The 23,336-nt window shown below is 52.0% G+C and overlaps 1 protein-coding gene across 1 annotated transcript in view; it reads left to right on the top strand.

Annotated features, from left to right (window-relative positions):
* PRR5L (proline rich 5 like) overlaps positions 1–22,120 on the top strand; it is a gene marked incomplete at both ends in the record, with an annotated part of 51,600 nt that extends 29,480 nt beyond the window's left edge. The window contains 4 exons of the mRNA XM_079708360.1: positions 4,888–4,979; positions 8,669–8,809; positions 12,984–13,110; positions 21,726–22,120. Coding sequence (XP_079564486.1) covers positions 4,888–4,979; positions 8,669–8,809; positions 12,984–13,110; positions 21,726–22,120 — 755 coding nt within the window. The remainder of the gene's footprint in view (positions 1–4,887; positions 4,980–8,668; positions 8,810–12,983; positions 13,111–21,725) is intronic.
* Positions 22,121–23,336: the final 1,216 nt, after the last annotated feature.

The following is a 23,336-nucleotide window of genomic DNA, read 5'->3' as shown; positions in this document are numbered from 1 at the left end:
GCCATGGCCGCTGAGCCTGCGCGTCCGGAGTCTGTGCTCCGCAACGGGAGAGGCCACAGCAGTGAGAGGCTCGCGTACCGCAAAAATAAAAAATAAAAAAATAATAAACAAAGAAAAATTTCCCAGCCTTAAAAGATGTTAGAGTCAAGCTGACAGGATAGAAAGGCATTGAATGGATCTGGGAGGTGGCCAAAGGCAAGAGTCGGCCGACCCTATGGCTCCACCAACGGCTAATCTCAGCTCCCACCAATGTGGATCCTGATGCAGCTTACCACCTACTTCTTGGGTGACTTTTGGCAAGTTTCTCGTTTCTATGAGCCTTGTTTTTTTTTTTTGGTTTTGTTTGTTTGTTTTGTGGTTCGCAGGCCTCTCACTGTTGTGGCCTCTCCCGTCGCGGAGCACAGGCTCCGGACGCACAGGCTCAGTGGCCATGGCTCACGGGCCCAGCCGCTCTGCGGCATGTGGGATCTTCCCGGACCGGGACAAGAACCCGTGTCCCCTGCTGCATCGGCAGGCAGACTCTCAACCACTGTGTCACCAGGGAAGCCCGAGCCTTGGTTTTTTAAAATAATTTTTAAAATGATAAAATGGGACTAGGGATCGTAGGGAGTATAAGAAGTATAACTGGTGTAGCTCCATACCTGGCACATAGTAGGTAAGCAAACTGGTTCCTTCTTTTTTTTTTTTTTTTTTCCTATTCCAGCCTAGAGACCTCCATCTGTAGGTCAAGTTTACTTCTAGATTCAGACTTATCAGGCAGTAGGTCATTCCTTTTTTCTTCCCCTTCCCTGGGAGAGACACTTGTGTCCAGTGAAGTGTCTCCTAGAAAGACAAAGTAGGAAGAAAAATGAGAAATTGACACTGGAAGGTCCCAGTGCCCAGTGCACAGTGAGTGCTCCCCAAACCTTTGGAAAATGAGAGGTTTGAAATTAACCTCTGTCTATTCAAGAATTGACTGAACCTGCAGCCTTGTTTCCCTCAAATGCAACTATGTTGAGATTTTTTCAACCTTAGAGATACCCAGTAACCCGAGGCCTTAGTTTATTTATTTATTTATTTTTGCGGTACGCGGGCCTCCCACTGCTGTGGCCTCCCCCGTTGCAGAGCACAGGCTGTGGACACACAGGCTCAGCGGCCATGGCTCGCGGGCCCAGCTGCTCCGCGGCATGTGGGATCTTCCCGGACCGGGGCACAAACCCGTGTCCCCCGCATCGGCAGGCGGACTCCCAACCACTGCACCACCAAGGAAGCCCCCGAGGCCTTATTTTTGAGTGCCTGGCTTTGACAAGAGCTTCGTGGCCCTTTTGCATGTTGGAGTTAGGCTAGTACACCAGTGTGAAAGGTGGCTGCCTGCCTGGTAGTAAGTCATTTGGAGGTATTCCGTGCTCCTGGAAATGCGGAAGGCCAGCATTATGAAAGAGATGCTGAGCAAAACCAGAGCGTCAAGGACCCTCAAAAGGGAAAGTTGACTGTCTGTCGTCCAAGTGACACTTAACATAGCTACGTTCAGAGTGAAAACTCAGGCACAGAGCTAGACGGGATAAACAAAGGGCATCCAAGGTTCTGTGTTTCTGCCCCAAAGCACGACTAGAGAGCAGTGGGCCGGGATATTCTTGCTGGGTTCCTTCTTGTCCTGGGGTCTGGGTGGCAAGGTTCTTTCTGCACAGTGAAGGGCCAGGTGGGAACCTGTAAGGGTCTTTCACATCTTTAACCAGAACATCTCTACGTTTTCATTTTGTGTGTTATAACTCCAAGAAAGATTTTATTTGGATAAAAGGATTCTTTTGCTATAAAATAGAGTTTTGGATCCATCCTATCACTGAACAGCCTTTGCTTTATTGACCTGGCTTGTACACAGCCACTCCACCTGACGGCTGCAGAAGGAACAGAGGTAGCCCCTCGTTATGTGGTGCCCTTTCGTGGACAGAATACGCCTTGTTACTTTCCGTAATCTTTTCTAGAGCTTTAGTGACCTTGGCTTTAAAGAAGTTTCTCATACCTATTCTATATACCTCTGGTGATCTAAACTTCTATGGCAACTAGAGGACAGTTTTTATAGGACAGTCATCTAGAACCTCCCATCCAAACCCCTTTCATCTTTGCAGGGGGCTAAGGCCTTGACTTGTGGGCTGTTCTTGGAGATGGAGTCACCTCCTTTCTTTAACTCTTTCTTCCCGGGGCTGCTCTGTTTTGTTAGCCTGTGTCTCTCTGATGTTCTTCTCTGAACACTTCCCAAAACCTCCACTCCTCTCTGAAATTTGCAGCAGGCAGTTAGACCCAGGTTCCCAGGAGAGGCGCCTTCCTGCTGCCCGGCTGAAGGATGACTTCGTTGCTGATGAGTATTCCATCTTGGAGGTGAAGGGGAGTAAGTCGGCACCAGCACTGAACAGCAGGCTTCTCTGTCACTTCCCTCCAGTCGGGAGGGCCTCTGCTTGTCTTTGTGATGGAAGACTTAGGATAAGGGCCATCAATAAAGGAGCTGGCATAGCCTTTTCTCCTTTGAGATATACTCTCCAGGTGTTGGGATTCACCTTGGTTTTAGGTACCAGGATGCCCTAACATTTCAGACCATCCTTTTGACTTCCTGACCTCTTCCCTGCAGTGAACTAGCCTACCTTTCAAAAGAGAATGGTGATTGATGCATTCATTCAAACATTTATTGATTATCTACTTTTTTTTGGCTGCGTTGGGTCTTCGTTGCTGTGCACGTGCTTTCTCTAGTTGTGGTGAGCGGGGGCTACTCTTTGCTGCGGTGTGTGGGCTTCTCATTGTGGTGGCTTCTCTTGTTGCAGAGCATGGGCTGTAGGAGCACAGGCTTCAGTAGTTGTGGCACACGGGCTCAGTAGTTGTGGCTCGCTGGCTCGAGAGCGCAGGCTCAGTAGTTGTGGCGCACGGGCTTAGTTGCTCCATGGCATGTGAGATCTTCCCGGACCAGGGCTCGAACCCGTATACCCTGCATTGGCAGGCGGATTCTTAACCACTGCGCCACCAGGGAAGTCCCTGATTATCTACTGTTTACCAGGTACTTTGCTAGGTGCTGGGGACACAGTGGTGAACAGAACTTCATAGGATTACAGGTCCTCGAGGCCCTCACTACCTGGTAGTGGAGACGGGTATTAATCAAATCACCATCAGATATAAAACCCCAACTGGGACAAGTACTAAGAATACAATCCATAACAGGGGGATTTGGCCAGTGGGGGAGACTTTCTTGTGGAAGTAATGCTGGAGTTGAAAATATTAAGATAAACAGATGTACATTAGGCAAAGAGAGGAGAGCGAGAACAGTCTAGCCAAAGGAACTAGCACGTGCAAAGGCCCTGTGGCATGGAGGGGGGGGCATGGGGAGCATGAGGGGCTGAAATAAAAGTCGCACACAAGGGGAATACAGAAGAGGATGAAGACACAGAAGAAGGAAGCAGACTCTCCCCAGCCAGGTTGCCTATGCTGTGGTTTCTTTATCTAAGAGCAAAGGAAAGTGCTGGAGCTAGCTATTAAGTCCTGCTCTGTCCTGTCCCATGGGTTAAAAGGTAACCTCCTTCCACTCACCAGCCCTAGTGTCTGCAAAAACCTATGCACTCAATACTTGCCATTCATTCATTTAAAGATTTCCAAACATTGACTTACTGATGTGTCTGGCTAAGTGCTAGAAATAGAATGGTGAGCAGGACCGACAGGGCCGGGGCCCTCACTCCCATTTTAGTGGAGGAGACAGAAAAAGAAGTAAATGAGCGATTCCAGCAACGTGTAATTAGCACACGGTGAGGGAAAGTAGAGGGTGCTGTGGGTTTGCATTTCTCTCCAGTGTATTTCACTCTGACCTTTCAAAATCTGCACAGCTTTGGCCCTGCTAGCTACTAGTCATGCCCTCGTTCTGTTTTCTCTCCCAGCCACTGCTTTTGTTGTCCATTAAATTAAGAGATGGACAACACTAAATGAATCTTTCAAGATCAATTCAGTGGAACTGGCCGTGCATTGCCAGACGCATCTCTCAGGGTCTAATCTTGGCTGACCCAGTTTCCCTGCCTCAGCTGAGCAGAGATAGTGCCCAGTCAGCTCTGTTATCTAGGTCATTAAACAGCAGCCACCGTGCAGGCTCTGCTGTGCCAGAGCCTGCCTTTCCTGCAGGTGCAAAGTCCCTCGAACAGCCTTCTGGTGGCGTTGGGTGCCCTATGTCCATCTAGCCTGGGGGTGGCGCTTGGCCAGGGCTCGGGCTTCCTGATCCGGGGGGTGAGGGTAGGCGTAGTGTCAGGAGGTGGGTCCTGTGTTTTACAGGTGATTGTTCAGAGAATGATGCCCTGCCGGTTACAGTGGGTGGAGTTGATAGTTTCTAAGCCCTCTTTCTGTCTCTCTCAAGTGACAACTCAAATCTAGACTGAAAAGCCAGTGTCTTAGTGATTATGAAAACCAAAATAATTTATAACTGTGCACATGATCTTTCTGGATTATATGGGCAAGAGCACGGGTTCTGGAATCCCAGCTTGGTCTTCTACCTGTGTGACCTTGAGCCCAGATACCTGGCCTGTCTGAGCTGTAAAATGGGGTAATAGCATCTACTCATGAGAGAGCTTATGGATAAATAATCTAGCACAGGGCTGATAATGTAACCATTCTCGTGACAATAGCAGTTATGGCGTGCTTTTCAAAATTCAGCTCCCTTTTCTGGATTAAGGGAGAGAAGGCATATTTGCATATTTTCGGTCGAGTTTTCCCATCCAATCCCATGTTTACTGTAGTAACACTTCTGGATCAAAAGTAGGTAATGAGCTTCCTCTCACGACCATCCCATGCTCCATTTGACGTGGAACTGTCTCCTGGTCTCTCCTGCAAGTAATGACCAAGTTCTTTTCTTTCTTTCTCCCCTCCCATCTTCTCGCCCTCATGTAGGTGAAAATCGCATTGAGGTTCTGGCTGAAGTCTGGGACCACTTCTTCACTGAGACTCTCCCCACCCTGCAGGCAATATTCTATCCAGTTCAGGTCAGTCTTATTGGGGAACATCCTCCTGCCGGTCTGGGCAGTCTGTCTTATTCCTTGGCCTTTTCCCCCTGGGGCCTGCCAGCAAATGGGGGAAAACCAGGGGATTGGGCACTGCCTGAGCTGGCTCAGGACCTCGGACATCTTTGGAAGGCCACTCTGTTCTATATTCAGCATCTAACCTCAAGCAACAAACAGTGCCTGCATACCTAGCAATTTGTAGGCGCTCTCTTCCCTCTTGGTTTTGAGTATGTCTGTATATTCTTGGAGTGGTTTGTTTCTTCTTACTTTTCAGAAGTAGGGAAGATGGGGGAAGGAGACTTTTTCTTTCCTTTTCTTTCTTTTCTCCACCCCCTTCTTTGAAGCACAATTTTCCGGCGCGTTTTCTGGGGCTCCCAAATTGTGGGAAAGGGACAATGTTCCTTGCCCTTTATAAGGGATTCCTGAATACGAGAAGGCCCATGATGTCGCAGAAAGAACCGGGGACCTGGAATCAGTAGCTGGGTTTGGGCAAACTCATTTCCTGTTTCTAAGCAGAGCTCTGTTTCATCTCCTGCAGAATGAGGAATTTAGAGTCAAACCGAGTAACATCTCTTAGGCTTCTTATTCTGTGAGCTCCGCTCATTCTACCACATGCGTTGGTTTCCCTCTACCTTCCTGAAGGGGCTAATAGCAGGACTGGTCAGTGCCGGGTCAGAATGGACAGCCCCTCAGGCAGACTGACCAATAAATATTCTTCTCCAAAATATATGTCTCTGTCACATGCTTAGGCTGCTGTGTGCTCATGAGCGCTCCTCCCACGGCGGTTAAGACATCATATCTAATCAGGTTTGTTGAAGTGCAGGCGTGGGCCCTGCAATAATACAGCCATTAGCAAAGGTAGGAATTATCTTGTACCAGAGGTAAGGGCCCATGTGCTTTGTTTCCTCTGAGTGGTATTTTAAAGGAAGTTGGAATTCTTTCAAATACATGTCAAATATTTAAAAATTGGGAGGTTATGCCTTCAGAGTCCATTTCCCAATTCAGGTTTGCCCCTAACAATTCCAGGAGAAGTGTCTGGCCTGCAGCGCACTGCTCTTTTCATCTCATCTTCAGCTCCACCCTGCACCCCTGCGAGAGGATTTGAAGCATTTATGTGGATGGTTCACTCCCTGTGTCCACAGACTTCTCCCTTCTCTGCAATACTCACTCCTCGGCCAACAGTGGGTCTTAAGAAGACACACCAGGGAGGTAGGGTTGCCAGATTTCGCAAATCAAAATACAGGATGCTGAGTTAAATTTCAGATAAACAATGAATAATGCAGTATTTGGTATATACTTATGCTAAAAAATGATTCAAATTTAACTGGACAGCCTCTGCTTTATTTGGCAGTCCTACTGGAGAGGGGTGTAGACCTAGGTCCCCCTTAGGGCCATTTGGGCAGGGAACTCCAAGGTGCGGATACCCGGATGGATTTAGAATGGGGAGGGAGGGATCTGAGTGGGCATGGCCCCGTACAGTCATTGGAGGGCCAAGAGGGGCCCTCTTAGCCTCACATCCAGGCAGGAGCCCAGTTGCATGAGTCGCAGGATGATACTGTCCTGCTTCTCTTGAAAAATTCTAAGATCTGGCGAGAGTTGCTATTGCCCCTGTCTGCCCCTCCCCCCTACAATTTCCCAAGTGCTGCTGCTGGTCCAGACACCCCACTCTGAGAACCCCTGAGCTAGGGACTCTTACTACTGGTAGTAACACCCCCAGAGGTGTCTGTTAGTCCAGCTGGGTCCTTCCCACAACTCGCTGTGTAAATGTCTGTGTGAGACCTGCTTCCTCACTGGACAGTGTGTTTGCGTGCCCACTGTGTTCAAGGGTGTGGAACTTTGCCTGCCTTTTTCTGTCTTGTAAAGTGAAAGGAGTCCTGGCGATGAAGCCAGGGCACAGATACCTACGAGATAGAAAGTCAGTGCCGAGTGCTGGGATGTGGTGCAAAGAATAGAAACTGTAGGACCTTGAGAAAAGTGGGGGGACCACTGTCATTGGAGGTGGTGGGGGAAGGCAATCAAGGGGTGGTTAAACGGAGCCTGTGAAGCATGGGTGGCGTGTCTCTCTTGGGACTGGAGGGTAGGGAGATGCGGGGATGGCAAAACCACTCTTGCCCATGTTTCTGTAAAACCCTAAGGAGTTGCAGGAAGTGCAAAACTTCCTTAAACCTTGGTCAACGTGAGGGATGGGAAGCTATGTCGTCTTTGGGGGGATACCCTAGTGATACCTCACCTCTACCAAGGTGATTTGTGTTGGGTGCTGTATGTATGTGTGCAGAGGAGAGTCCAGGACATGGGTCCTCCTTTCCCTTTCTGTTTTGGGAAACTTCAGGAGCTCTAAAATCAAATAGTTTAGGTTTGGGATCCAGCTCTATCTTGGGTACATTCCTGTCACTCTGGGTGTAGGGTTTTTCATCTGTGGAGCGGGTTTTAGAGTAGTATCTATCTCAGAGGTGGTCGTGAGGATTAAATGTGCCGTTTACATCTAGGATATTGAGAATCAAGCCTAGCACATGCTCAGAGCTTAGTAAGGGTCACAGCTCTTATGAGGATTAGTTACTGTTTTCATCCTCTGCCCCCAGCCTACATGGTTGAACAAGTTCCTTTCTTCTACTTTCCCAGTGATGTTTCTTCCTGTGTTTCTTGCATCTGCAGAAGAGTCTAACAGGTCTTATGTTTCCTTCTTTGCCTGGCACATGATAGGTGAGCAGGTATTGAATGGGTGAAGCTGAGGAAGCAGCCTTGACCGTAGGGAGGCGCTGTCGATCTTCCCTCTCGTTTCTCCTCGTCTTCCTCCTTTCTGACCACTAGCACACCACGGCCCCCACTCTACGTGTCTTGTATCACCTTTGGGTCATCTAGGCAGGTTGAGTCACACCTTATCTGAAGTATAATTGATTTACAATATTAGTTTGCAATGTTGTACAGCATAGTGATTCAATGTTTTTATAGATTATAATCCATTTAAAGTTACTATAAAATATTGGCTATATTCCCTGTGCTGTACAATCTATCCTTGTATCTTATTTATTTTATACCTAGTAGTTTGTACCTCTTCATCCCCTACCCCTGTGTTACCCCTGCCCTCTTCCCTCTCCCCACTGGTAACCACTGCTTTGTTCTCTGTATCTATGAGTCCGTTTCTGTTTTGTTATATTCATTAGTTTGTTTTATTTTTTAGATTCCACATATCAGTGATAAGGTACAACATTTGTCTTTATCTGTCTGACTTATTTCACTAAGCGTAATACCCTCCAGTTTCATCCATGTTGTTACAAATGGCAAAATTTCATTCCTTTTTATGGCTGAGTAGTATTCCCTTGTGTGTGTGTGTGTGTGTGTGTGTGTGTGTATTTATATACACACACCACACCTTCTTTATCCGGCGATCTGTCTATGACATTTAGGTTGTGTTCACATCTTGGCTATTGTAAATAATGCTGCTATGAACATTGGGGTGCACGGATCTTTTCGAATCAGCGAGTCACACCTTATCGTAAACGAAGCTTTTGTTCTGCAGGACAGGGGCCAAGTCTTTGACTGTTTGACAGCCCCCCTGGGCCTTGCAGACACCTCGTTCCCCCGACCATCCATTTGTTTTGCTGGCCCCCATGTGGTTGGTGGCAGATCCTGCCAGCTCTCACCTCTCAACGCTGCTGCTTCTCTCCTGCCAGGGCCAGGAGCTGACCATCCGCCAGATCTCCCTGCTGGGCTTCCGTGACCTGGTCCTGCTGAAGGTGAAGCTGGATGACTTGCTGCTGCTGGCCCAGCCCCAGCTGCCCTCGTCCATTGTCCAGATGTTGCTCATCCTGCAGGTGAGGCCGGGCGGAGCCATCACTGCAGGTTGAGGGGGAAAGGGCCCTGTGGCCAGAGCACCCTGGCTCAGTTTAGCGTCCTTTAGTGTCATTGGTCACGTTCCAGTTCATTTGTCCATTTGCTGTGTGTCCACTGTGCACTGTCAAGGTCCCTGGCGCTGTGCTGGGTGCTGGGATCCCGGGGGAAGCCAGAGGAACACTGCCCCGTCCTTCAGGGAGTGGACACCCTTCTCCCCGATCCTGTCATGTCAGGGAGCCTCGTGTTGTAAGTTACGACCAGAACCCACTTCATCCCAGCTCAAGCCAGACCAGGAACCCACAGGAAAAGTCCTCAGGGGCTACAGCCACAAGTGAGACCACGTCAGGCCACAAAGCTGCCAGCCTCTCTCCACTTACTGGTCTCTACTCGTGTCTGGTCCACCTGGCTTCTCTGACGCTGCCTCTTCTGGCCTTCTTGGACTTGGTCTCTCTCTCTCTCTCTGTCTGTCTGCAGAGTTGCATTCAGTGCTTCGGTTTGCACCGACAAACGTGGCATCCCACGGCTTGCATGTTTCCACCAAGAGATGACCCAGGTGGCTGCCTAGCATCTCTTAATCTCAATTCTAAATCAACGATAGGAAGATGAGCTAACCCTGGCTGGTTCCTGGCTACCTGCCAGGCATGGGCCAAGGACTTAAAGTGTGTTGCTTTCTGAATCAAATAATCCAAACCTTATGAGCTGGACCCTGTTGTTAGTGCCATCTTACAGATGAGGAGACTGAAACCCAGGAAGTTTGTGTGTTTGCCTGAGGTCCCGCAGCACGAGGTAGTAAGATTTAGAACTGTGTACGCTCAGGGGAAAGACTGATTGGCCCAGCTCGGGCTACGTGACTCCCTTTTGTGCAATCGGCTATGACCTTGAATAGGTTCACATAGAATAAACATGGCCTCCGTGAGCCCGGTTCTGTGGATAGGGGTGCACAATTCCAAGAAACAAGGCTTGTGGCCTGAGGACATCCCCAAAAAGGTGGCTGCTATGCCTCTCCGACCTCTGTACCAAGTTCAGATGCTGCAGCCTCAGCTCTGAGCCCGTCCTCAGGGTAGACAGTTTCATTCTTGGTCAGGCTGGTGAGGATCCCTGGCTGCCGTCTCGGTAGGGGTGGAACGTCAGGTGTGGAACCCCTGATCTCTCCCTCCCCACCAGCTGCTGTTTTCTTCCGGTTCTCTAGCTGGGCCATCCTTCTGGGCCTTATCCCCCTTTCCTGAGGTCAGAGAGGAGGAAGAGTTACCTAACAGAATGAGAGGGGGTGTCCTTGGCTAGAATACCAGGTCAAGTATGTTTCTGAAAAGGAAGGAGAAGGAATGGGGATAGAAAAGCATGTGTATGCAGCTCAGGTCTGTGAAGCATAAAATAGGGCTTGGGTCCTGAAGAAGGAGTCTAGAAAAGGAGGCCTTTGGGATCCAGAGAGGAAGATTAGGAAAGGAAAGTTGGGCTTCCACACTTCCATTTCCTTTTATCTTCTGGGAAGTTGGGCAAGGACACAGTCTCTGTTTTCCCATTTCACAGATGAGATGGGGGTTCAGAGAGGTTGGCAAACTAACTCAGGGTCACGTACTGATGTGTAAGAGAGCTGGATCTGTCACCCGTTCCTCAGCTCTTGCTACCGGCTACCACTGCCTCCCCTCCCGCAGTCTCCCAGGGTACTTGGAGACGCCCCATGAGCTTCTGAGATGGTCTCTTTAACACAGGACATTTGGCATCATTTCCCCGAGGGCCTCCTGGGACTGGTTCCCTGGTCCATGATCTTCTACACTCTGGGAGCTAGGAAGCCGGAGGCGGGAGTGTGACAGTGACAAAGGCAGGTTTTTCCCCAGTCCAGGTCCAGCTCCTTGGGTGGCAGGGGCGGCAGCTTCTGCATCTGAATGGAACGTGCAGGTTGTACTACCCTGGGACCATTCCCACTGCAGGAAATTTAGGCCCCAGTAGTTAGAATCGCTCTACTCTCTCCCTGGGCCCCTACGTCCCACAGCGCCATGAGATCTGGGGCTGGTTTTTCCCTGCCTAACTCATATGGAGAAAAGAGCCACTTTTCAGGCCATCTCTCCCTTTTCCAGTGCTTTTCCAAAATGTCCCTGAACAAACCCCTCCCTCCCCAAAATATACAAGGGGTTCAAACTTTCCTACTGTGGGCCATGAGCTCCTGTCCTTAGGCTGTCCAGGAAGAGGCTGAGCCGGAGATTCTGACCACTGTGGAGATCTGGTTCCCCCTGGCAGGGGCAGACAGGTCTAAGACCATCCTAGAATGGTCCCTTCCTAGGGGACCTGCCAAGCCAAGCAGGTGTGCTCCCTGCCCGGCCGGCCCCCAGGGCCCCCAGTCTCAGCAGGGCCCCGTGCTTAGTTTAATTGTCTCCTGTCGCCATGGGGAAACTCTTAACAATTTTTGAACCAGGAACCCCACGTTTTCCTCTTGCACTGGGCCTTGCAGATACGTAGCCCGTCCAGCGGCCAGGCCAAGGGCTGAGGGCAGCTCCCTCCTAGAGGGCTGTGTGCAAGTCAAGTTCTCAGCCCGGGGAGAAAACCATCCAGCTCCGAATCAATGCATTTGTTAGTTAAGCATTTTCTTCCCGCCTCCTTCCTCTTTTCCGTATTCTGCCAACCCTCTCTGTTTAGTGCTTAGGACTTGTAGAGGGGGAGAGGCTTAGGGAGAGAAGGCAGATGTGAAATATCAAGGCATTAAAAAAATGAGAAAAAAAAGTTTCCTCAGCTCTGAAACCCAACCAAGGTGGTTTTGGGGCTGAAACTGGTCCGCTTTTGAGGCCGGGAGTGGGTCTCTGGGAGCCTGAATAAGGCTCCCCTCTCGCTTCTACTGCCTGGAGGATCCCCTTCCATGTGGGCAGATTTGTGTGTGAAGCATCTTATTTCCACCGCTGGCCTTTCCCAAAGCTTCAGCTCCTGCTAAGCAGTCTTGGAACCTGGGGGCGTGAAAAACCACCAGGTTGTCTCTCCATCATCACCCCCTTCAAGCGCCAGGCAGCCCCACTTGCATTTTCTCTTCATTTCTTTTCCAAGCCCTTCCCAGCCCTAACTCCCAAGTCTTCTGCACCATAGCCCCTCCTCAGCCTCCTCTGTGTTTCCTTAAGCTTCCCCCTTCCTCCCACTGCCCCCAGCCACCTCCTTCACATGGTGATGGCGCTGACGAGGGACCACGTCAGCCAGTTTCCTTGGGGGCTTACACCTCACCCAGCGATCTCCAGCCTGTAGGACTGGCCCTTCCCACTTCATGGCCCAGCCTCCAAAACTCCAGTGCAGTGGAGAGTTTTCACTTTTCAAGTGAGGGTGATATAAAGTCTCTTCCGTGTTGAGAACTTGATGGGACAACCCTTTGGGCTGAGCATAGCCCCCGCAGAGCCTTGTCTCTTCTCCCCTGCAGCCCCTCAACATGAGCACCTGGCTTCCAGGCCTTTCCAGTGAGAAATTGAATTCCCTTGGAGTCTGCTGGTTTTCTAGAAAACCTTGGTGACTTTCTGGCTCCGTGTAGCTCTGAGGACTCCTGTCGCGCTGGGCTTTTGAACGGATCGTTCATCTTGGTGCTAAATGTGTGTCTAGTTCCACAATGACACTCCCTTTCTTCTACTGTTCTGGACTTCTCCATATTCTGTTCCCCTTTCTTTTCTAGCTGATTCACAAGGGGCAGTAACATGGGCTTGGAGCCAGACAGCTTGTGTTCCAGTCCCAGGTTTTTGCCACTTTCCAGCTGTGTCTCCCTGGGCAACTTACATGAGCTTTCTGGGTCTTACTTTCCTCATGCATAAAAGGCAGATGATGAGGGTTGTTGGGAGGCCTCCGTGCTCTGATACACGTGAAGTGCTTATATAAAGCGCCTGTGTGCCAGGTGTGAAACAGTCTTTGTGACAGCGAGGGTGAGAGTGCTATGGTTGGAACCACTCAGACCTCAGCCCCGGAGCTGGGGTGGGGACAGTTCCCACGGGCCCTGCATCGGGGTGGGATCCAACCGCAGAGGCCACGGTGCCGATCACCGCCACCCACGACAAATGCCTGAGGCTTCAGCCCTGGCTGTCCTTTCTTTCAGCCACAGGGATGCGGCCTGCCTTGAATATACCAGGAGGGCAGTCAGAATCAGCTGGCCATCGTGACTTTGACTGACCTTTGTCTCTCTTGGGTGTTTATTTCCAGAGTGTTCACGAGCCCACAGGCCCAAGCGAGGGTTATTTGCAGCTGGAGGAGCTGGTGAAGCAGGTCGTTTCCCCTTTCCTCGGCATCAGCGAGGACCGCAGCGTCTCAGGCCCCACGTACACACTGGGTAAGGGGCACGGCTCTCAAGCTGCCAGGAGCCTCCGTGGCAGTGATGCCAGCTATGTTTTACTGAGCCCCGATTATACCCCAAGCCCTTTGCTTCCCATGTGGGTCGTGCAAATCTCTGCATGTCCATTGCTCATGTTTCCCGCTGGCCTGTGTCTTGGTAACCTCCCCTCTTGGCAATTCCTCCCAAGGCACTGTTACCGTACCTCCGTGGTGGCACTTGTTGGATCCGCATCTTTGATCGGTGGCTTTGATCTTGTTCGGTGTCTGCGATGTTAATTTTCCTGTATCTCATACCAGAAACTGCCTTACTGCACCCCATCCCCCCATGAGTGGAAAAACCACCAGCGATGAATTTCCCTTTGAAAGCAGCTCAGAATGTGAAGCCAGCTCATTGTGTGTGTGGCTGGAGATACAGCTGCTGGCTGCCCACTACCTTTCTATAGTTACCACCAGGGCCTTCACACCAAGGAGAGGGGCTCCTAGACTGGGGGACAGATCCCGTTGTGGCCTTTTTCAGCGGCTGTAAAGCTAGCATTCAGGCTCTGTACTAGTCACCCCGGCGAATCTAGAGATGAACTGGGTCTGTTCCTTCTCTCAGTGAGACCACGGCCTAGATGGGAAAATAGCTACAGAATATCATAAAAGGTATGGCTCAGTTACCCTCTGAAATGAAAATCCCCCAAATGCATGAACATTGGGTTCGTGGTTCTATCTCCAGCATCCAGAATGGTGTCTGGCATACAGTAGGCACTCAAAAAAATATATTTGTTAGATGGATGGGCTGTGTCTGTACCTGGGGCTGGGGTGACCAGCACCCACAGACAGGTGCAGAGGCGGAAAGGGATTCCCCAAATTTGGAACCTTTTGCCCCTCTTCTTGCTTGAATGGAGACCTAGCTGAGCTTCAAAGAAAAGCGGGGGAGGAGCAGCCTCTAGCAGGCTTCCCGCCCCTTCCTGGGCCTCAGGACTGCAGAAAAAGGCAGGGCCAGCCACAGTTTTCAGGCCCTCTTTATGCTTCTCTGGAGACACCAGTATAACCACAGCCACCACAGATCCGAGGGTGCTGGCCCGAGCCTGGTCCTCCACACTCCCTCCTTCTCTCCCTCCCTCCCTCATTCCACCCGGCTGAAGGAAAACAGTCCCCTGCCCTCCCCGTGAGGAGGCCTGAGTGCCACCTTCCTGCTTTGGCCCAGCAACTGGCCCCCGAGTTTTTCGGGCAGGTGTCAAGATGCCAGCGGGTTAGCCAGGCCATGGCACGGACCCCACCATCCGCTGGGCCTAGAGCCGGGAAGAAGAATAGATTTGGAAGTTTGTTCAGTGAGGACTTGCTCTAAGAAGGGATACCTTCAACTTTTCGGCTATAAGAAGACTAAAACATACTTTCATCAAATTATAAACCAAAGGCCTGAGGTTTTATTCTTATACCAAGGACAATCCTTTTCTCTGGGGCGTTGTCACAGTAGGGGCAGAGAGGGAAGGAAATGACCTTCTTTTGATTATTTTTTTTATTATATTATTATTTCAGCAAATGTGTACTGAGACCCTGTCCCTGGCACCTTGTGAGGTGCTGCAGGTATATCTGTGACAAAACTGACCCATCCCTGCCCTCTGGGACTGGTGAGGAAGTCACAAGCAATAGACGATGACTCATCAGTGTACGAGTGCTCTGAGTGGGGAAGTCCAGGGCCCACGGCGGGAGGACTTCACCTGGACTGGGAAATCAGGGAGGACTCCCTGGAGGAAGTGGTATCTGCAATGGGACCTGGAGGATGAATATGAGTTAGCTGAGTAAACGGGAAAGGAAGACTGTCCCAGGCAAAGGGAAGGATCTTTGGGAGGGTTTTGGAGGTGGGGGGAGGAGGGCGGAGAGCAGGAGGGTGAAGCATTGGAGGAACTGAGAAGGCCTTAGAGCTGTAGAGCGGCTGATGGCAGGGGAAGCCCCGGGACACAGACCACATCCTGGGCACTGTGCGGGTGGGCTGGATACCACCTTCCCACGCACAAGGGAGGCGAATGAAGGTCAAGGTCGCTTGGCTATTGGAGACAGGCTTCCAAAGGCCCGAGCTGTTTGTACTTTACCAGCTTTTCCCCACACTCCACCCGCAGCCCACCCACCCCGTCAACTCCTAGGAGGTGACTGATTTCACTGAGGGACAGCGGAGCAGCCGGTCCTTCCCTCGCAGTTGTCGACTGAAAAAAATATACAACCTGAAAGTTGAGAATTATGTTTTATTCGACTGACAAACTGAGGACTTAAGTGCAGACAACAGCCTCTCAGAGAGCTCTGAGGGACTGTCCCCGATGAGGTAAGGGAGGAGGCAGGATATGTAGGAGTTTTTGCAACAAAGACCAGGTAGTCGGAACATTGAAAGAATACTGTTAAAGAAAAACAGACGTCTCAAGTCAGTGAATTTTGCGCATTTCTGCATATGGGAAGATGCAAGAGTCTGGGCTCATTGAAATCATTCCTTTGATACCCACCTTAACTCTCTAGGGCCAGTATCCTGCTCTTCTCCATCCTGAATCCCCTCGGGGGCAGCTTCTGTGGCTGACGGCTTGATGGCCACAAACCCTTTGTTTACTGACACAGCAGCCAACATTCTCTGTCCACACACTCCTTAGCCCAAGAGGTATCCGAGGCCGACCTGTCATTCCAAACCCCTGGATACCAAAAAGCTAACACGGCCACGAAGGTGCCCTTCCTTATGGAGGACACCCCCTTTCTAGATAAAGAGAGGAGGCTCTGGTTCTCAGTCTTCCCCTCGGTCAGTTGGGGGCAGTGACATTTCTCCTGCCTGTGGAAGAGGCAGCTGCCTGTTACGACGACCGGCTGAGGTAAAGACTGAGGAGATGGAGTGGACGTGAGAGATCCCTGGACCCTCGGGAGGGCTCTGCCATGGCCGCTCTGGGCCTGACTCGGTGGGAGGGGTCAAGGGCAGCTGGGACCGTCATCTCCAAAGCCACCCCTTATCAAATGCTTGTCACCTTCCAGGCCCTGAGCAAGGGCTTGGCATGTAATCATCCTCATGGACTGCTGCGAGGGTGCCTGCTGTCGTGACCTCAGACTCAGCGTTGGTACGAAACGCCCCCCGGGTCACATGGGGTAGGTGACCAGAGTCAGAGAAGTGGTTTTCCAGGGGGCTCCCCACTGCACACCCACGTGCCCACACAGGTTGATCTGGGGACTCAAGGGCAGGCCCTCTTCCTACTGGCCAGGCCGATGGGTCTGAGAGTTAAGGCTCACCCTGCAGATGTGCAAGGCTCGCTTCAGAGAGAAAAGATGAGTCCAAGGCCGTGATGGAGTGAGTGTGTGTGTGAGTGTGTGTGTGTGTGTGTGTGTGTGTGTGTGTGTGTGTGTGTGTGTCCTCCCTGCCAAAGCTGTCACTTTTCTCGGGCAGACGGAGTGTGGGGAGTGTGGGGATGAGGAGGAAGATAATGAAATCTTAAAAAAACCCAAGAAAACAAAAAAGACCAGGCTGATTTGTCAGAGGCCAGGCCCGTGTTTCTCCCTTTCTGGTTTCCCAAGTTTCCAGGCTGCTGCCCTGGCCTGGGTAGTGCGCGGTTTCTCCCACACGGAAGCCTGGCCTCCCAGCCATGTGTCCCCATTGTGTCCTCCCTCGGGAAGGGCCCTTTTCCTCAACATACTGTAACTCGTCCCCGTGACCGGTAGGCATTCATGGGCTTTCAGGTGCCGGGGCCTGAAGAGAGACGCCCACCGTGGACGTGGTGGGCAGGGATCACAATGCCTGCCTTATGGGAGCCACTCCGGTGGGGCCCGGCCGGCGAGCCTGGGAGATCAAAGGCCTGGGAACTGAGTCCTCAAGAAAGGACCGCCTCCTCCAGGCTTTGCTTCTCTCTCGGGGGTTGAAAGGAGCTGCCATGTCTGGCTCCGGAGCAGAGGGATGAATGCCAGGGCTCAGTGGGGCGCCTGCGGAGTGAGGGGGGAACAAAGGCTCTCCTCGCCATACCCCATGTGACAGGCGGGAGGAAGCCTGGCAGTGGGTACAGGAGGTGGCAGGGCCCAGCCCCTCTCCGTGCTCCAAGGGCCCCCTTGCAGGGAAGGGACCAGTTTTTAGGCCCCAGGGGAGATCCACAGCTTAGTCAGTCCCTTAATGGAAATTTCCTTCTCTGAGTGGCAGGGCCCAGCTTTCCCTGATGCAAATAAGAAAAAGAGGGAAAAGAGCAAGCAGCCACAGTGTGGGGAGGCCACTATCAGCTCCAGGCCTACTTTTCAGTTTTAAGGCCTCCCAAGGGGCCCTAGTGGGGTCTGACCTCACCGGGGACACAGCTTGGCATATACTTGTCCTGGGGTTGGCTCTGGAATCCGGTGGGAGCTTCGTAAGGACACACTGTCTGCCCAGGGGACTCACACAGCCCAGCGGCCCCTGTGATCTCGGCTGTGCCCACACCCAGTCTTGGGAGCCAAAACATTCCACCCAGAAAGCAAGAGGAAGAGCTGGAGGCCTCTCAGTCAGCGTCAGGGAACAGCCCTAAGGAGAGGGGTGAGGCCAGCCGCGGAAGGAGCAGGGCCCTGGAAACCACAGGGGCTGGGCTTCAGCTGTGTGCCCTGGAGTAAGTTACTTAACATCTCTGAGCTGCAGAGGGCCGAGCACAGAGGAGGAAAAAGACGCCCTGTCTCAGGGCAGGGCCCAGGCAGAGCTGCCACCTGCTGTATTATGGGCCCCAGATAGAATGGCCTGGGGCCTGTGGAATCACCCCAGATGAGGGGTTGTGTGTGCCTCCCCTTCCCTTCTCTGGACCCCAAACCACATTCTGGCCCTTGCCATGGTGTGTAGTCATGGCCTGATTTTTTTTTTTTTTTTTTTTTGCGGTACGCGGGCCTCTCACTGTTGTGGCCTCTCCCGTTGCGGAGCACAGGCTCCGGACGCGCAGGCTCAGCGGCCATGGCTCACGGGCCCAGCTGCTCCACGGCATGTGGGATCTTCCCGGACCGGGGCACGAACCCGTGTTCCCTGAATCGGCAGGCAGACTCTGAACCACTGCGCCACCAGGGAAGCCCCTGGCCTGATTATTTGTTGGTCTCCCCCTTAGACCGGGCGCTCGTTGCATGTGGCTCACCTGTATCCCAGGCCTGGCATAGACCTCTCCTCCGAGGGAGGGGATAAATGAACCACCAGCTGGGGTGCAGTCTGTCCATCCCTCTCAAAGGAGCAGGCCCATCTAGAACGACCCCTCTTCATGACTCCTCCTCTGAATCCCCAGAGTGCCCTGTCTGTAGCCCTGCCCTGCCATTTGACACTGATGTGTGTGCAGGCCTCCCAGAGGTCAGGAGCAAGGGCTGTGCTGTCAGCCTTGGGTTTGAATCCCGGTTTCATCACTAATCGTGACTGTAAAATGATTTAGCATCTCAACCTCAGGTTCCTTTTCTGCAGGATAGTTAGCAGGAGATCATGTCAGTGACGCTTCTCCTTTTTTGATACAGTGCAGAGTAGAGGCTCAGTTAATGATTGTGCCTGAGACCCTACCCCTCTCCAACGCACGCACCCCCTGCGCTCCAGCCCCTGTGCAGGCCCCATATCAGATTTACATTCCTCTTGCTCTCAGCAGTGCGCACAGCATCTTGCACGAAGTTCAAGATGTGTTTGCTGAAAGAGGGGGCAGGTGTCATGGGGACCCCCTCCTCCAGGCTGGCCGCCCTCCCTCTGGCTCCACCTCTCCGCAGCAGCCCAAGTGGCCTGTCTTGTCAGTTTGCTGCCTGTTGAACCCTCCAGGGCCTTTGGGGTGCTGAACTAACAGTGTGAGAGATGGACAATGCCCAAGCCCCCGTCTGAGACACCTTGCTAGCTCGTTCTACTATGGAAATCATCAAACGAAATCTTTCCCCCAGAGCTTCTGTGTGTGTCCACCATGCACATCTGTCCCCCAGGCCCTCACCTCATCCCATGTCCTGGGCCTGGGCTTTGTCCTAGCTCTTTCCTCCTCCTGGATCTGCATGTAGTAAATGCTCACCGAACAGTCCAGCCCAGTCTCCTGCCAGGCTGGTTGTAGGGCCACAACCTGGGTTTTGCCACTGCCAGCCTAGAGCGTGCTTGATTTTAACAGCAGCAGGAGAGAAATGAATTGTTTTCAAGGGCATTTTTTAATGGATGGCTCTTTAATGAGGTCCCTGCTTCTTTGAACTCTTCCGGTGCTTCTGCTTTATAGTTACTGATTTTTGTGATCATAAAAGTAATACATGGTTACTGTAAAAATGTGGGAACCTTATAGAAATATGCGGCTTGGCACGTACAAGCACCCATGCTTCAGAGAGGACCTCTGCTGACGTCTGGCATCGATTCTTCTGTCCTGGTGGCTCCTTGGCATTCTGTCTCCTATTCATTCTTCCCCAGAGAAGGGGCTGATGACGCAGCCTCTGTCTGGTACTACTGGAGGCCGTGTTTGCTGTTACCTGACCTCAGAGAGTGGGCCGGCTCAAGCGCAGCGGCGGAGCCCTGAGAGGCAGTAGTGTGTAGTGGGGAGCGTCTGGGCACTGCCATTTAGAGCCTCAGAGGGTTGAGCCAAGTCTCAGTCTTCCTCATCCGAGCAATGGGGATGATGAGAGCCGTCCTAGTGTTTCAGAGGGAGATTGGGACTCAACAGTGAGACGGCAGATGGGAACACTCTCAGTAAGCTCTAAATTCTATGTATTATTATTTGGTTTTGAGAAATATCAGTTATTGCTGTTAGCACCAAACAGCTCCCTTGGGGCTCTGAGCCAGTAGTCTTGGTGAACTTAGTCCTAAGGGTTAGGATTTCATTCTCTTGTCATTGTTTATACCTGTGTGTGTGTGTGTGTGTGTGTGTATACATATAGACACACGTATGTATATACATATGCACATATACGTAAATACATATGTGCCTATATGGACATGGAAAATCATCCAGTGCTGGGAACTGCTGAGAGCTTTGCAGATGGACATGGCAGCCTCACTGCGATGCCCATCTAGGAGCACGTGCTGAGAGCATGTATCAGGGCCTCCAGATCCATGGGAAGAGCTGACACTAAACTAGAGCAGCATGGGCCGAGTGTCCCCAAGGCCAGTGTGTGACCAGCGAGCACTGTCTGCTCTCCCTTTAGAGACTAGTTTCCCCCCTCCCCCTCTGTGATCCTGTCAGGGGTGGTGGGAGCACCAGCGCAGTCAACCCTTCTTCATTTCTCCCCACAGCATCCCCTGCTGAGGGAGGGATGTGTTAGGGGTCTTTGGGGTCTCAGGGATGAGGGAGCTGGGAAAAGCAGTGACACACGCAATGGGGTGGGCGGTTGGAAGGCTGGGAGACGTGTGCACTGGCAGGAAGAGGGCCAAAGAAAAGGAGGAAAGGCTTTGACCAGAACCCACCGCTCCTCAGCCCTCCATCCTCACCTCCTCTGCCTCGCTGGGGTCTTTCATCCAGTTCGTGATGCAGACGCAGTGCCTGAGCGGGAGAAGAGGACAGTGCCTGCAGAGGAGGCTTCCCTGGGACCTTGGGGATGCAGGCTTACCCTGGTTCCTACTCCGGCCACACTGTAGGTCTCTGGACTGGCCTGGTCCTTGTGAAGGCGGGAGATGAGAGGCCCTCAGAACTGGGTGTTGCTGGTACACATGCTTCCTCCTTTGGACTTTTCCTCCCTGGATTTGAACCCCATGTACCTGGCTTGTCCTTCCCACGAGATGCTCAGTCTGCTATCACTATGTGTACTTTGTGTGGGCAGCTTGCAAGAGTGAGGTCTGGAGTGAGACAGACCTTGTTTGCATCCCAGCTTTACTACATTCTCTCTGTGTGAGCATAGGCTAGTTACTACCTCTCTGATATTCATACTGTCTCCCACTTTACAGATGAGAAAATGACCATAACTTAGGTTCAGTTTAAGGAGGATTCAAAAGACAAAAGCATGTCGAGGTTGAGCATATTTTCTAGAATGTGGTGAGAATTCAAGAAGCAGCAGTTTTATAATAATTCCTGTCCAGCCCTCTCTCTGTCTTCCTCAATGGGGCCATCCACGCAGCGTCATCCATTCTTTGGTGCTGTGAAAGGCTGGTTGAATCCAGAGTATTGACTTGAACAGAACACGGGTCTCAGACCACTGACCTGCTGGGAGCGTTGATAGTCCTGCTTCAGGACGATCTGGAGGACGTCCCACTGCCCTCGCTTTGATAGCTGAGCTCCCCCCACTAACCTGTTCCTCCGGACTTAAGCTTATGAGGCCTTTTCCACTTCCTCTGCTGACACTGCTGAGGGCACGTCATGCTGAATAGAGCCGAGGGCTTCTTTTGGCAGCTGGTCCAGCCAGTGGCCGGGTCTTCCGAGGAGACTGGTTGAAAGGGAATTGAGGGCAAATCCAATGAAGCTCAGGCAGCAGCGGGGAAAGTGGGGGAGACTCCCTTGGACCTAATCAATCATGGAAAGTCCTATGGTGACCCCTACTGTGGGGGACAGTGTCAGGCATAAACAAGTAAAGTTACAACAGAAGCCTTTAGACATAGCCGAGTTCCTCCTCTACGTTTCAGGGCTTCATCTAAAGCTCTCTCTGAAGGTGGAGCCACCACCTCCCTCGTCCCCCAAATTCATTAGGAGTTTTTGACTCCCACTATCCCCTCTGCAATCACAACCTTCGCTGGTCTTTCTCTTGCAGCCAGGCGCCACTCCAGGGCCCGGCCCAAGGTCACGCTCTTGAACTACGCCTCCCCGATGACCACCGTCAGCCGGCCCCTGAACGAGATGGCCCTGACCCCCCTGACAGAGCAAGAGGGGGAGGCCTACCTAGAGAAGTGTGGCAGTGTCCGGCGACACACGGTGGCCAATGCCCACTCGGACATCCAGCTGCTGGCCATGGCCACCAGGATGCACTCGGGCTTAGGGGAGGAGCCTGGCGGCGAGGACAAGTGCCTGCTTCTGCCACCCAGCTTCCCGCCACCCCACCGGCAATGCTCCAGTGAGCCCAACATCACTGATGGCCCCGATGAGCCGGAGCAGGTGGCAGCGGGCAGCCAGGAGGACTCAGAGCTGAACTGTGCATCCCTCAGCTGAATGCCCACCTCGGGGACCTCCCAGCTCCTGCCTGGCCACCAGGATGAGGGCGGCTTCATCCCCGAGGACCGCCGAGGGGAGCTCTTCCTTTGGGCAATGTCACCTTATGCCTTTCCAGGTACAGGCTAGTCTGAGCGCCCTAGGGAAAATCCCTGTCGTGAGCCTCTCCATTTTCGTGACTGTGACCACCTACCTCTTGGCGGCCACACAGATTCAACTGCCTAATGTTCACCTTCTGACTTTCAGCCTTGCCTGCCTGACTCAATTCAAATCCTCCTCTCTGGGCTTTTCCCCTCAGGTATTGGACTATCTGATCCTCCCAGCCCTATATTGCAGTGCCCCTGGCGTTCCTATAGCAGGAAGTCGTCTGACCCACACACACAGCCAGCAAGGATGTGTTGGCGTGTGGAGTTCCCCTTGAGGGTCCTTGTGATGCAGAGGCCGATGGGTGAAAAGAGGCAATAGAGAGGTACCTCTTCTCTCCATCTTGTGTGGAGTAAAAGTAGACTGCAGCCCCTCCCAAGCCTGACTCTGGGAATGCAGCTTTCATTTAAGTTTCAGAATTACTGGGAAAGAGTGGCCCCACTGGTGGGTGAGGGTCCATCCTCACCTATATCCAGACCCTATGTGCAGCCTTTGGCTTTTGGTCCAGGAGGGCCACAGTGCTGGAGGAACCCCATCTTTGATTAAGCCTCAGCATTCCCCTCTCAGGCTTTCTCCCCGATTCAAGGAACTAACCTTCCCGGTGGAGTAGCTGGTGCCTTCCTCCCTTTCTCATTTCAGAAACCGACCCTTTTCCTATTGTGGGGAAGGGGCGTGCTGATACCAACCAACCAGTCTGTTCCTGGATTTGACTTGAATTTTTTTAATGTGCATCATTTCAAAAATAAATTGCTTGCAAGTATTTGCACGTAGGATCTTGCACCACTCATTTCCAATGGGGTGTGTCTTCAAACTGAAAAATAGCAAACCCCCTAGGAAAGGAGACTGGAAGTGGTCCAGGGTGAAAGTGATCCGTGGTGGGCAGGGCTCAGAGGCCGCAGAGCTCTGGAAGCAGCTGGACTTGAATCCAGTGTGGCCTGTGTTTGTGAGTGTTGTGGTTTATAGGAAAAGCTGCATTGAGATAGAGAGACTCAGCTTGCCTCATGAGCAGAGAGTTCTAGTAAATGGGATGTCTCAGTGCTCTACAGTGCAGGGAGCTGGGAAAGATGTGGGC

Source organism: Hyperoodon ampullatus (assembly GCF_949752795.1).
Source record: "Hyperoodon ampullatus genome assembly, chromosome: 7".
NCBI classification, from domain to species: domain Eukaryota; kingdom Metazoa; phylum Chordata; class Mammalia; order Artiodactyla; family Ziphiidae; genus Hyperoodon; species Hyperoodon ampullatus.
This window is presented reverse-complemented; position numbering and strand designations above follow the sequence as displayed.